The sequence below is a fragment of the Molothrus aeneus genome, chromosome 2 (assembly GCF_037042795.1).
Source record: "Molothrus aeneus isolate 106 chromosome 2, BPBGC_Maene_1.0, whole genome shotgun sequence".
NCBI lineage: Eukaryota > Metazoa > Chordata > Aves > Passeriformes > Icteridae > Molothrus > Molothrus aeneus.
In genome coordinates this window covers 44210459-44224939 of record NC_089647.1, presented here as the reverse complement: position 1 = coordinate 44224939, position 14481 = coordinate 44210459, and the positions used below count along the sequence as shown (strand labels likewise).

Here is a 14481-nt window from a genome sequence, read left to right as displayed (position 1 = left end):
CAGCTTTAGTCTTAATGAATATCTTGTATTTGCAACCTGTTTGCTTTCTTTCTATCTATTTGTATCTATTCTTTGTATCTATTACTTTAACTTCTTGGCACTTTCCATCCTGGCAAGTAAGTCATAATTACACTATATTTTCAAAACATGTGTTACTGAGGTAGGAAATGCTTGTATAAAGCAGGTGTTTCTAAATACACATGTATAGGTTCAGTTCCTCTGTATACATCTAACTACTCCTATTGAAAATAAAAGAAAATCCCAAAGCCCTTATTCTTCCTTCATGTACATCAACAGATGTTTCCTAGCGGTGTGTGTACTTTCCCTGGCAGTTGGTCTCCCATCTTCTGCAGTTACATTTCTTTCTTAGGAGTTGTCCAGGCTTTCAGCTAAGTTTAGCGGTCTTGCAAATGTTAGTGCTAGTCTGCTACAGTGTCTCTAATCTTCCCTTTTTTCAGTTTCCCTTTCCTTTGAGTGGATAGCTGCCGTTTGAAACAGTAGTCCTGCTGGATCCTTTTTGTGGGCACCGCTGCTTCTGGGCCTTTTCTGTATCCAGACAGCTTTGGTAGTTGAAAGGTTGTAATTTTATTCGTAATGCTGTGTCACATAGGAACTTTGTTCTTATGGGGCAGTAGCTTGTTATGCTAAAATCAGAAGGATGATCATTGTCCAGGAGAAGCTTTTATAGGTAACTTGCAGGACAAAAGAGAGCACAGATGGTTAGAAGTAATGTCAGACAGTACAGAAAGGAAAGTGATGTAGCTGCAAATGGTTTCAGCATGCCAAAAGAACCTGCTCATTACCTCACTGTGTTTTAATTCCTTGTAAGTTGGATAGTAGAGAAGAGTTTGAAGGAGACAATTAGAAAGAACACAGTGAATGGGCGTGCTCTAGGGGACTTTGCAAACATGATGAATATGAGGGCATGTTTCTAACCCTATTGTGCCAAGGAGGTGCTGGGCACCCGGGTAGAGGGCTCTTGGGCTCAGTGAGCCAGTGTTCTTATAATATGAAATTTGCACAGAATATGTATATGCTGGCCTTTTCTTTAAAGCAAAAACTAACTGGACTTTACTTTCATTGTACAGATAAATATTGTCTGAATGCAGTGAAGGCAGTTGACTGTGATCTTTAAGCTCCCTCTGGTGGCTTTGCAATACAGTTCAAACCTTTACTGTTGCACTTGTCTGCTCTGGACGGTTTTGAGAGTTAAAGTTTGTAATGTATTATTAAGTTATTGTCATTTTAAAAATTAATATAGGAATATGATGTGCTATATACCTTTCTGAGGTGTCAAATGTCTTCTGTAACTGGACTTCAGAGAAGTAGAAGAGCTAAAATAATATAAAACAAGAGATCTACTTTCTAGTTATTATAAGCATAAAGGAAGTATTTCCCATAAAACTTCTCTGGTCATTTTTTTTTAGTGGTGCCATAATTTGCAGCTGATATCCCTGAAAGTGCCCTTAAGTATTACAGGACGGTGAAAATAGATAGGATTTCTGTATGGCAAACTTTAATATAATGTGTTAACGCAAAATCAGTTTGGATCAGGTAGCCCTGATTTGGTCTCCTTGCTCTAAGGATGTGACTCTAAATGACCCCGGGCTTGCAAAATGTTATGCTTTGTCACACCCAAAGGATTCTTTGTAACATGGCTATAATTAGTGAGGCTTCATGAGACTACAGAGCTGTGAGCTGCAAGGTCAGAAATGTTGAAAGGGAAATGTCACTCCACTCCTTTTCTCCCCATCATTGCTGGGGCTTTGGCACTTGTCTGGCTTTTGGATGCTTATTAGATTAACAAATGTTAATTCCCCTTGCCCCTGGATTTCCCCTCTAGCCTCTTTCTTTTGTGCACTAGTTGATAGAAAGTATCATGCAGTATCATGCAAAGAGGTAACAAGACCATGCAGATGGGACCAAGAAAGGACTAGGAGGATCTCTCCTTTTGGTAGCAGAAAGTTTTTAAAATAAGTCACGTCTCTCAAGAAATTTGATTCTTAGTTCTCATGAAATACATTGGGCAGAGTTGTGTGTTCCTTGGGACTTAAAACTACTTCCAGGCACTGCACAGCAACAGAGGCTGTAGATTAAACGCACTTAAAATGATAACTAGTGCTGGAAAAAAGCAGGCTATCACCACCCATTATATCCCATACTGTGCTGGTGTAGGCTTTTGTGCTGGATTATGGTGAACCAGACTGGGGAACTGATCCAGATGAAAAAACCTGGGATGATTTTTGGTGATCGCTTCCCCAGTCTGGTTCTCTGTGCATTTGCACAAATGCTTGCCCATACAGTGGGGGGAAAAAGTGGGAACTGCCTTTTTTCAGTTGGCTTGATTTATTTGCCATAGCTCTGACTGAAGTGTGTATCAAGCTGTTGCTGTGTAGGTCAGTCCTGCATGTTTGATGACCTGCTACAAATATTCTTCTGGCATTCTGTACAGCTGGTTCTATTGCAGTGAATGCAGCTGGAATCCATGCAGAGGAGGATGGTCCTTCACACTGCAGAAAACACAAACAGCTGCTCCCATTAGGAACAGCTCATGCTGCATGGAGGAGAGTTGAGGTTACCTCACAGAAATACCTGTTAAATCAGATTTCTTGTGGTTTATTTACTGGAAAATATTTCACTTATGTTAAAAGCATTGGTCTTGATGCTTTTATTCCCAAAGCAGTGGATATAAACCATGACTGAAAGATAGGTGGCACACATGGTCTTCTCAAACTGCTAGGGACAGGGCTGGAATGTGGAGTTTGGAAGTTCAACTGAAGTTCAATAACCTATGCTGTCACCTTGATCCTGCTGTGCAGTTTGGATGTGATCTTCCTACATGTGTGCATGTTCCTTTCTTAAAGGTTGGCATCAGTTTTGCTTACCCTGTTTGTGGTATCAATGCCTTGCATTAGAGTATCTCATGCTAAGCTTGCTATATCTAGTATTTGCAGCCTGTGCAGTTCAGATAAATCCCAAAAAGCAGAAGTCAGAGAATATTAGTGGCAGAAGTGGAGAGCAGTGTGGTGCTGTGAGCTGCTGATACTTTCTGCCTGGCTGTTTTTACCCTGTAGGGCAGTATGGGGTGTTGGGGTTGTGCAGTGAGGTGAGGCTGCAGTGCAGGCAGCTCCTCTGGGCTACGTAGGCACCTCACGGGAGTCCAGGTTATTGCATGGTTTCATGCTTTACCTCAAGCTGATTTTTGGGTAGAAACCTCCCTGGAGCTGGCTTTTAACAGAAGAGCAGCAGGTGTTACGTGGGCAGCCAAGGTTCCCAGGATGTAATGGGATGGGTGTATATAGGGATGGATGTAAGCTGAGGAACCACCATAGCCATTCCCAACTTGTCTCATCAATCACACCAGTCTTCAGGATGTCAATTTTAATATTAAACACTAGAGGGTAGTATGTACCTGGCATATACTTTATTTTAGAACATATCAGTAGTAATTTTTAAATCCCCAGAATTTATTATACAACCACATATTTTAAAACAATTGTAGAGCTAAAGAAAAAATAGTGCTTTGCTTCCAGGACTGTGAGTGTGCTTGGCAGCATTTAGTGATGTGCAGTGGTATTTTTGGTCTGAGTAGAAAAAGAATTGGTTTGAATTTAGGGCTGACTTCTAACTTTCTTCAGAAACACTGTTAGGAAACTATACTTAAATTATTCACTCTCTGCCTGATACCTCGATATTCACACCTATGTGCATGCAATGTAAATGCGGAGTGCTTGATAAGAAGAGGTAATGCCTGAGAGCAAGCAGTTTTGCCAAGAGATACTGGGTTTTGGTATTTAACAAGGCAAACATTTATGTGTTGGACACTCAAGACATTGACATGACATTGCTTTTAGTATATTTTTGATCAGTGCTTGAATAACTTTTTTTTTCTTTCAGGCACCACCTTCCATGGTCAACAATGAGCAACGCCAACATGCTGAGCACATATTCCTGTCATTTAGAAAATCAAAATCACCATTTGCTGTTTGCAAACATATTTTGGGTAAGTTTCAATAAATGAATTTAGGTGTGTACATTCTTTTATAACTGGAACTGTGCTGTTCTTTTGCAGCTGGGGCTCTGAACATCAGTTTTGATTTTAATGACTGGGACTTTTTGATGGAGGGTGAAGCCTCTTACTATTGTTTTTTGTTTTATTTCTGTGAGTTTTAAAGCTGTAAGGTGTAACTTAATGTAGCTAAGTTCCTAAACTGATTTAATAGATTTCCTCTGCAACATGATTATTGTAATACTGTCTAATCTGTGCAGTTTGTGCAGCTGCCAGTAGTGTGGTTGCTTGACTTTGTGCTTGCTTACCATTAAATCAGCCAACGATGCAATTTTATGCACTTCTACCAGATTTTGCATTAGTGCTGAAATGAGAATTTATTTCAAGCTGAACAGCTTAGTTGCTGTTGACAGCCCAGCTGGAGGAAAAGAGGAAAAAGCTAGAAAAGTATCTGTTCACCTGGTACAAGCAAGACAGTATTGATTTGAAATTTTGTGTGATTATACCTGTGGAGAAAGGAAAGAGGCAGATACCACTCTTCATCAGAAATTTCTTTGATTTTAGTGCTCTAAAATGCTCTAAAGGTAATTGGGCAGCTATTTATAAAATATAAATTTTTTACAGGTGCTACAGAGACTTACTACCGTTTTGCAGCTAGATCTGAAAATTACAAGGGCAGTAAAGATGTAAGATTGCTGCTCAGCACTGTAGTATTGATGTGAGTGCTGGGGACAGGTGAGGGGAATTTCAATGAAAACTGACTGAGACCTGACAGGGGAAACCTCGAAGTTTGCACAAAAGAACACATGCCAAAACCACAAAAAGCAACTTTGCTTTTAAAGAATTTGCCAGAATGAGCAGAGAAATATTATAATTATGTTGAAAATATTCTTTTCATACTTAATTCATTCTGCAGTATTTTTTAACAGTTATTTATAAATTTACTGGATTAGAGACTTAGAATTCATGAATATAATTATGTCAGTATTGCAAACCTACTGCTATGTTACACTCTGATATATAGATCAGGGTGTGCTTCCTTTCCTACACCCACTCCACACCAAAACATTTCTCTACAAATGAGGTTCTTCTGGTTTAGTATATTATAGAAGTACTCCATCTGGTTTGGAAAACTGCAATCACACTTTTTGCTTGATGAGTCAGCAAAATTGATGCTTCTGGTTTTCACATTGATTTTTAGAGAAAATAAGGTGGGTGAAAACATCCTTAAGTAACTTTGTTTGCAGACCATTTGGATCTAAGGATGCATTCATCATCAATCAGAAATAAATAATGAAATCTCAAGAAATCTTAAATGTGGCTGGTTGAATGGAATATGATGCTGATTTCAATACTTTTTAGATGTCTAGATATATTACATCCTTAAACTGTTCATATGCTACCACCATTGAAAATCCAGCATGTTTCCACATGGAGCAGTTTTTTGTGGGAATGTAGGCAGTTATGATGCTGAGACCTGGAACTTAGAGACTTTTTAAAACTTTCTGCTTCCTCAGTAAGTATCTGTACAGTATGGACAGAAAGAACAAGTAGTTAAGATTTGGGAGTTGAGCAAGAAGAAGCAGGGATTGTGAAACCAGGAAGGGAAACAAACTGTTTATGATGAAAAATAAAAGACTTGAAGTGTACTGAAGGGATGTGTGCAGGAAGGATGGGCTGGAACCAGAAGACCAAGTAGATGGCTTTTAAAAGAAACAGGAGAAAAATGATTAAGACAGGAGCAGGAATGGGGGTAGAGAGAGATAACAAGGATGATGTCATTTATGGAAAGAGTGTGGGAATGACACAGGAAGAATAATGGAGAAGGTGAGCATATGGGAAAGGGGAACAGCCATTACTATGTTGTTCTTTAGAAACTTGGGGTTGAAGCCAGGAAGCACAAGGCACTGCTTGTGCTTCCTTTCTTCAGTAAGTTCCATGGAGGATGGTGCTGCTCTGGCTGATGACAGGCTCACACCAGGGGCTGCAGCTCTGTGCGGCAGCAATCGCAGTTGTGTGGCTGCAGGACTTGGGCAAAGGGGAAACACTGTCCTTTTTTAATTACATTCTCTTTCTTTGTGTGTGTGTATGAGCTTTGTACAGCTAGAAAAGGCGCAAAGTAACAAGTGCCAGAATTAAAATTCCCATGCAGGAATAATTCAATTTGTTTTTATATGTGTTAGACATACACATTAATCTTTACTTAAGTGATTACTTAGTTTTCCAAATTAGGCTAAGTAGATTTAAACGTGGTTTATTTTTATTTAAGCATGTTTACCTCTGTGGGTTTAGATTTGGAACCTGATTAAATTACTTTAAACTATTTTAGCGTATTAGCTGCTATCTTTGATATAGAACTTACATATAAAGGAAATTTATATTATAAACTTGTGTGCATATAATTGGGGCAGGAAAGTTTGTTTTGTAGTATTTTAAAGCCCTTCATCTCATGATTGAGGTTTTTTCAAACACAGTTTTTTTAGTCCTGGCAGGTCAACCACTATAGCTCAAACTCTGCTTCTTGTTTGGGAATTTTATTTCATATTTTATGCTTTTGCCACCCAGTAGCTGCACCCTTTCTAAAAATTCTTTCTGCAGAGCTCAGAATGTTTTGAAACTGGCTTCTGAGATATTACCTGCTATTTCCAAGTTAAAATTTTTAAAAGCTAAGGAACAGCAACAAAAATGTCTCTATAGCTTTCTAGCATCATAGAAATTTTATTAATATTCTGACATTTCTCTTTAAATTGCATTTTGTAATCACCCAAACTGTTAACCTTTCTCTGTAATATACTTCTATACTTTCCTTAGTGCATCTATATACATAGTAATCCCATATTTAGATAATAATGGCAAATGATTCCTGCACTGTGGTCAGAAATTACATTTTGGTTAACTCAAAATAAATCGTGAAACTTGAACATGATGTAGAACATTTTAAATACACCATGGATGGTGTCAAAGTTTTGCTTGGAAATGTTACTTTTAAGTGTAAGTGGATTTGCTTCTTTTTATTACCCATGAAATACATGTACTTTTATGTCGTATTTGTTTCAAAGGCAGACACAGAAATTTCCCACTTTGACATGCCTGTAAGATTAATCACTTCTATTAATTGGTCTATTGGAACTAAATCTGTTATCCGGTTTATTTTATTCTCCCATTGTGTTAGCATCCTTATTCCTGTTCTTTGAACCAGCCTCCTAGCACAGACAACTTTTCTCCTGTGTCATTGACTTGAATAATACCAGACAATTTGATAATTGGGTTATTGATTATTTCTCCCCCTTTTGAGTTGTAAATTCCTTCTCTGTTTTCATAGCAACAATATTCTATTTAATAATAAATGATAGTAAGTTCCATTACTTTTTTTGTTGGAAAGACAGTCAAGCTGAATACATGTCTTCTGATACTCAAGTTGTGTTTGTGTTTTCCCACAGAAACTAGTAAAGTGGACTATGTCCTTTTTCAAGCTGCCACAGCGATAATGGAAGCAGTTGTAAGAGAATGGATTCTCTTGGAGAAGGCTAGCATTGAGTCACTGCGAACATTCCTTCTAACCTATGTCTTACAAAGGCCTAAGTAAGTATATAAAACACACCTCTGAACATATAGGACTCTGCATAAAATCTGGGGTATCATTTTTGTTTCCCTGGGTAGCAGTGCAAGATCATTTTAAGAATAATTTGTCTTCTGGTCTTGGCAGTTAACTTCTGTCAGCTTTCCCGTAGGAATTCACACAAGATATTTGAAAAAGAAATGTGTTTAAAATTTTATTGAGCATCGATGTCCAGAATTACTTGCAATTATATTTGTGCAATGTTGTTCACAGCCTCCAAAAGTATGTGCGGGAGCAGATTTTATTAGCGGTAGCGGTGATAGTGAAACGGGGATCATTAGACAAATCAATCGACTGCAAAAGCATTTTTCATGAAGTCAGCCAGCTGATCAGCAGTGGTAACCCCACTGTGGTAAGTACTTAGTTTTTTTTTCTTCAGAAGTTAAGCAGTCTCTATCAGCAGCTTACATTATACACTTAGTGGCTATAAAATATTTTATACTTCCCTTATACAATTAGTCATTAAGTTGGTAACTATCCAATCATTTACCAAATTGGAGATTTTTTTACTGTTTTGGGACAAGGGATAGTATGTGTATACATACTTTGGTATACAAGGAGACCATATTTTTAGGGAATGTTTTTCTGAATAGCTGCTTTAAATGCCATAGTTGTGGGTTGGTGGTTTGTTTTGATTTTTTTTTGTGTGTTTTTTAAAAATTATTATTTGTTTGTTTTCTTTTTTCCTCTGGTTTTCTTTAATTTCATAGCAAGATCTAAAACAGATTCTCCCATTAGCTGGGAGGTTCTTTGCACACTCTGTTCCCCTTCCATCTGTGCAGTGCTGCACTTTGCTGCAGCTCAGCTGTCGAAATGGACTGCGAGCAGGAGGCATAGGCCTCTGCTGTTCTTTGGGAGACAGTAGGTGGAGAGAAAGGGGTGTGAGGAAGTAAAACATGGAATGGAAATACAAAACTTATTCTTGATTTAATGTCATACTACTAGGGGTAAGTGTTACCTTCGATACTGAGCTCAAAGTGGAAACAAGGTGTCCAATATCTATCTATGCATTTAGTGAAATTCCGTTTGCTATGCCAGGGGATAAGTTTAGAATAGGTCATAATAGAGGCATGTAACTAGAGCTTAAAGAGAGGTGATTTTTTCTCCTACCAGATGAAAATCAAAGAGTATATAGATTCCATGCTGAAACTTTAACTGAAGCTTTTCTCCTAAAAAAACCTTGAGAGAACTGGCTCATAACACTGCTGAGCATTTAGAGTAGCAGTTGTACTAGATAGATGGGAGTGGCAAATGTTTAACTCTGAAAATTCAATCAAAGTGTACTAGAAGTAATCCAGCTCATGTCATGGTCCTAAAAATAGTGTGTCACCTCTGAGCAACAAGTAATATCACTCCGGGGTATGGAAATTTCATTTAGTCTTGTAAAACTTAATTTCACAGTTATTTACCTTAAAGAAACCATTTTAGCCTTTTGATTCTGCATAATTCAGATGGAAATGAGTATTTGTTAAGAAGAACTGAGTTAATGCTTTTTTCCAGGAAACATAGCCTGGTTATTACAATGTAGTTACAGCTGAGGTTTTCAAGTTTTATGCACAACACTTTGTGTGCTTATGTAGTTTGTAGAATCTTTGCATAAAGCTACAAAAGTGACATAAATAGAAACGTGGACTTTGAACTAAGGAATGCACAGTCCAACTTGTGCAGTTGTATTTTGTGCATGCACTGTCCACAGACACACTGCACTGACCACAGCATACAGCAGGCTAAGACTGCCTGCTCCAAGCGTATCGTCCTGCACATGCTGCAGAGCAGAGCACATTGCAGAGGAGCTCTGGCTGGGGCACTCTTCTCCAAGTTCAGTTCACTGCCAAATTGAACTCAGTTTTTCATTTCCCTTTATTTAATTTTCCTTTTATTTCCCCCTCTTCATGAGTATGAATTTCTCCACGGTTTTTCCAAAATGTTTGTGCTCAAGTTTTAAGAATGGTATTGAAAATGTCTAGGATATATAATGTTTTCTATTCTGGTGTGCTAATGAGACTTACTAGCAAAAAATAAAAGACACGTGATGCTGCTGAAAGGTCTTTTCTGTATGGCATAGTGTATGGTTGGTAGTCTTTGGCAAACTGATTATAAGCACATGCTCCCATGTATATGTGACAGTTTATATTATAAGCCAGTTCTCATTCACAAAAATGTTCTTCTAATCTTCTGAGACTTAGCTGCAGGAGAGACTCTGGTACTGGCACCCAGGACTGGCATGTGCAATAATAAGCAGTAATAAAATGGTGTTTCAGCATGCTACCTGCCAAAACTGCTTTCTGAAGGGAGTCAAGGCATGCCTCTTGTATAAATATATAATAACTTTGAAAGGTTGTATGAAATAACTAAAATAATAAAAAATTCATTGTATGAGTTATCTTTTCAAATATGGTTGGGTCGTTTTGTTTCTTTACTAGTGTCCCTGTAGCATTCAGCCATGCCTGAGGGGCTGTGTGGGACCCCAGTGGTGCAGTTGCCTTGCTGCTGTGGGGAGTCTCAGCTAAGGGTGCTCAGGGTATGGTGTGAAGCCACATCCTGAAAGGAGCGGTGCTTTCAAGATCTGAGATTTGCTGTCAGGACCGTGCCATGCACTGTCACAGGTGCTTCTGGAGATTCATTTATATTAGTTACTTTTAAATACAGGCCTCCATTCAAATCATGGAAGAGGCTAGGATGTAGGCATTGAAAGAGGTCAGCTGATGTTTTCCAGTCCTCTCTGCTTCTCTGTGGAAGGAATCATTCAGTTTTTTTGACATCTTTCCCATGGTGTGATAGGCACTCTTGCCTCCTTGTACACTCAAGTTGCAGAACTCTATCATACCTTTGTGACTCCTAATTCTTTTTCCAGTCTTTTTGTCCTTTCTGTATCCTTCTCAGCCGTCTGTTCTGACCTTCTGCTTACCCATTTACATCATCCTGCCTGAGGTTCACTACACATGAAGTCAGCAGCAGGTCACTTCGTATTTAAAAATGTTTAAAGCTCTCAAACAAGAGCTATCAGCAGCTCTTAGCTGCTGATAATTGGTTAGAGCATGGTACTAATTACACCAAGGTTGTGGGTTGGATCCCCATATGGGCCATTCACTTAAGAGTTGGACTTGATCCTTGTGGGTCTCTTGCATAAAGAGCTCAGAGTGTTTTGAGGTGATGGCTTTCTACAGCAGTTTGTAATTGAGAGAAAGTCTATTTCTAAAAAGCAAAGCATTCTCTTGTCTGCTTCTTGCTTACCTTTTCTTCCCTGTTGGCTGTGAAGCTTCTTGATCCATCTTTACCATATAAGAATAATGTAGATGCTGAATCTTTTCCATTCCCTGCAGCCCTCCACCCAATTCCTGTCAGACATCTGTACTAACTTCATGATCATCAGCCAGTCCTGCTCCATGAAATCTTTGGGACTTTTGAGTAATATCTTTTCAGGGTCAAGTCTTGATAGTTGGGGTAATAAGGAGGGCAGTGAATGTAGATGGTAGTGTCTGTTGTTTGTGTCCTTTTGCAGGATTTGATGTGCTTAGTACCTCAACTTCTTGAGTACTAGTAAAAAAAATCTTCAGAGATGGATGTGTTTTGAGGCTAGGACATGAAGGTATGTAGTGGCAAACTGACATATAAGCAAGACTGTTGAGAATGAAAAAATAAGGAGATTGGAAGGAAGATAAGGAGAGGAATTGTGATGAGAGTAATAAAATTGCTTTAGTATTGAGTAATCTTTTAATAGTAGAACACAGTGTACGTGTTAAGGAAATAACAAGACACTAAGGAGAGCTAATACTTCGGGGATGGGAAGGATGCGTGGTTAGAGCCAGGTTTAGAACTGGAGTGTTGGCTCCTGCTGCTGCTTCTCTGCCATTTGGTGCTTTATGAATCTCACTGAAGAAACCTTTGTTTGAGAAGGGAAAGCAAACTTTTAGTCTGGCTGCCTATTTATTTGTAACTAAGTTTAGGTAGTAATCCTCTAGGAGCACAAAGATTAGCTTTAGAGTTCTTGGTTTTGTGTTTTCTGGTTCCTCCTGTATTATCAATACAAGCCATCCCTCTGGAGATGGAGAACGAAGGAGAATCAGTAATCTCCCTCCGACAGCAATTTCAGGATCTCTTTTCAAAATCTTCATTTCTCTGGGGGACAGAGTTTCTGGCAGCAGACACAGTATCATGAGCCAGTCTTACAATTCTAAATACATGTTTTCTATCACTGATTTCAAGATTTTGGAGAACTGCGTAGGCCAAGTTCTTCTCAACTATAAATGCCTTCAATTTCTTAGCCTTTTCTTGTGTTAAAATATTCTGCTTTTGCATAGCTGAAGGATTTCATTTGTCCTTCATCCCTGCCAGAAGGACAAGAATCCTGGCAGCTAAGTGACTGACTCCCAGGAGGAGGATCTGGTATGCATGTGAACACAATCAGATTTTGTTTAAAACCAGACCAAGATATGGATCACACCTCGATTTCTTCCAGTACATCTGTAGGCAGATGCAGAGGGATCCAGCTGCTATAGACTTGACATGGGACTGGGAAGCAACAGAAGCTGTGTTTTTTTGAATGTATTTTAATATAAAGTTCCATATCTGAAGTCTACATATTTTTTTTTGTATATGGAAGAAGACTTGTCAAGACTCAGTGGAAAAGCTCTGGAATCCAAACAGTTCCTTTTCTTGCAACATTTGTAAATCTGTTGTTCTGTTTCTCAATGTTCCTAGTTGGGCTAGAGAGAAGATCCAGCTGCTTCAGATTACCTAAACTTCTGAGGGATGTGCTGTGAATGGATTTCATGTGAGCAGTGGGAAATACTAATAAGCAAAACTCTAGGCATTCATCTTCATTGAGGTTAATCTATCCATTATAATGGCTGCCTGGATAACTAGTTATATATATTTAGCATTTACAGTTCTTGTTTCTATTCTTTAAAGGGAATTTTAGTTCTGGAAGCCTGTCTAGCTGTTGCTGCTTCATGTGGTAGTGAAGGAGTTGGAGAGGCTCTCCTAACTTTCACATTTTGACAAAAACATATGTATTATCCACCCCAAGTTGTGTCTTCTGGTCTAATAAAATTGTTACCTTGTTCTGTATACCTCATTGCCCTTGAGACATGTTGAGTCTAAAAAAGTAGAGGGTGAACCAGCATATTTAAGCTGATAAGTTCTCTATAAAGGCCTAAGTTAGTGTGTTAAAGATTGGTTTGGGAATTTTAAGGATCCAGAAACTACTCCACATGTGAGGCTAAAACTCAGTGATAGAAATGTAAGAGAACTTTAAAACGTAAGTGGCTTTTTAGGAGTTGAATTAATCAGGGTACTTTTGCAGTTTTCAGATTTTTCTGTTGAAAGGGAGCTGGCTTTACCAGAGATGCAAGTCTCCAGTTTAGGTGCCTAATAACTACTAGAAATTGATAACTTCCTGGTTACATTTACACTAGAGCCACAGTTCCAACGACAGGGCTGGGAAGTGAGGAGATGTGTTCCAAGTGGTGAGATGTGCATCCCCTGTTCTATGTATGGCATCCCAAACCCTTTCTTTCCTCAATTTTGCCATCTCATGAGCTTTGCACTTGTGGACTCCCTCACCCGGTGACCTCACACACTCACTGGGAAGGAAGAAACTAAGCTTTTCCATGTGTTATACCATGTATTTTTTATTAAAGTGGTGTCATACAGGTAAACAGGCTTGAAGGGAAAAGCCTCTTTAAGACATTTGTTGACCTTAGCTGCCTGGTGTTTAGTCATTCTTCCTCTGAAAGGTACCCTTCAGAATAAATGCGTTCAGTAACATACTGGATCTTTGTGTTAGTCTGCTTAGAAACAGCCCCTTCTCCCTCACAGCCTCTCTTTTTATTTTTTTCTGGGCAGATCTGCCGTGGAACACAGCCGTGTAATGCAGCTCATTTGACATAGCTGGCAGTATGGCAGGCAGAGCCAGGCAAGAAAGATCAGGAATGAGTACTGGGAAGAGTGGGGGGAGGGAGGACACCCACCCACCAAAGAGCACTTGATGGGATGGTGTATATCAAGCTGGGTGCTGCTGATGGTGAGCTGCATGGCTAGTCTATCAATTCATTATTTTGAGTTTAATTGAAAGTCCTGTATTTGTTCACGCAGCTGTGGTAGGAGTGAAGATCCAACTGGTGGCTTCAGACAAGGACCTGGAGAAGGATATGTTACCTTTATAAATGGTTTTCAGGCCTTCAACTTCTTTTATGAGATTACTTTTTATTTTTTTCCTCCTCCTGATTTCTGCTTTGCAACTTTGCCTGTCTCCAAAGAAAAGCATGTTTTGCACACTGTGCTCCAGCAAACTCTGCCTGGACCTCTTCCATTATTAGTAGAGGCTGCTGCTTCTCTTCTTTCTTTGTCCAAAGCCTGCATGCTTCACATGCCACAAGATCATCTTCCTCTGGCCCATGGTGATTCACAGGGGAATTGACTTTTTCTTTCTCAGCTCACCCTGGGGGTTTCCCTTGGTTTGGCTGGTTCCCCCCAAGGAAGGGGAAGCAAGGTCTCGCTTACTATTCTGCTGTAGCTCTGATGTGCTAACCTGGTGCTGCTCATCTGTCTTTGCACAATTGCAGAAAAGGAATGAGAGGAAAGGAGTGCACTGCCCAGCCAGTCCCTTACTGCTGACAGCACAGAACTGCAGCTGTGGGTCCTATTCCTATCATCATATCCCTGCTCTATAGCTTTTTTCCACCAGTTGGCTCATTTGGGAAGGAACAGATGAAAATCAGTGGGTCCTGGTGCTTGCTTATATTTCTTCAAAATAGGTTCTTGTTTTCTTTGGTTGGGAACCAGTACTTCAGCTCTTGGGTCCCCCACCCATCTTGAAATACTCCCAAGTTGAAAAGTTGGAGTGGCCCCA

General features: G+C 39.3%; 1 protein-coding gene across 1 annotated transcript in view; it reads left to right on the top strand.

Moving 5' to 3' along the window:
* The first annotated feature begins 3304 nt into the window (after nt 1–3304).
* XPO4 (exportin 4) overlaps nt 3305–14481 on the top strand; it is a 52093-nt gene continuing 40916 nt past the window's right edge. The window contains exons 1-4 of the mRNA XM_066571768.1: nt 3305–3310; nt 3898–4003; nt 7450–7591; nt 7842–7980. Coding sequence (XP_066427865.1) covers nt 3305–3310; nt 3898–4003; nt 7450–7591; nt 7842–7980 — 393 coding nt within the window. The remainder of the gene's footprint in view (nt 3311–3897; nt 4004–7449; nt 7592–7841; nt 7981–14481) is intronic.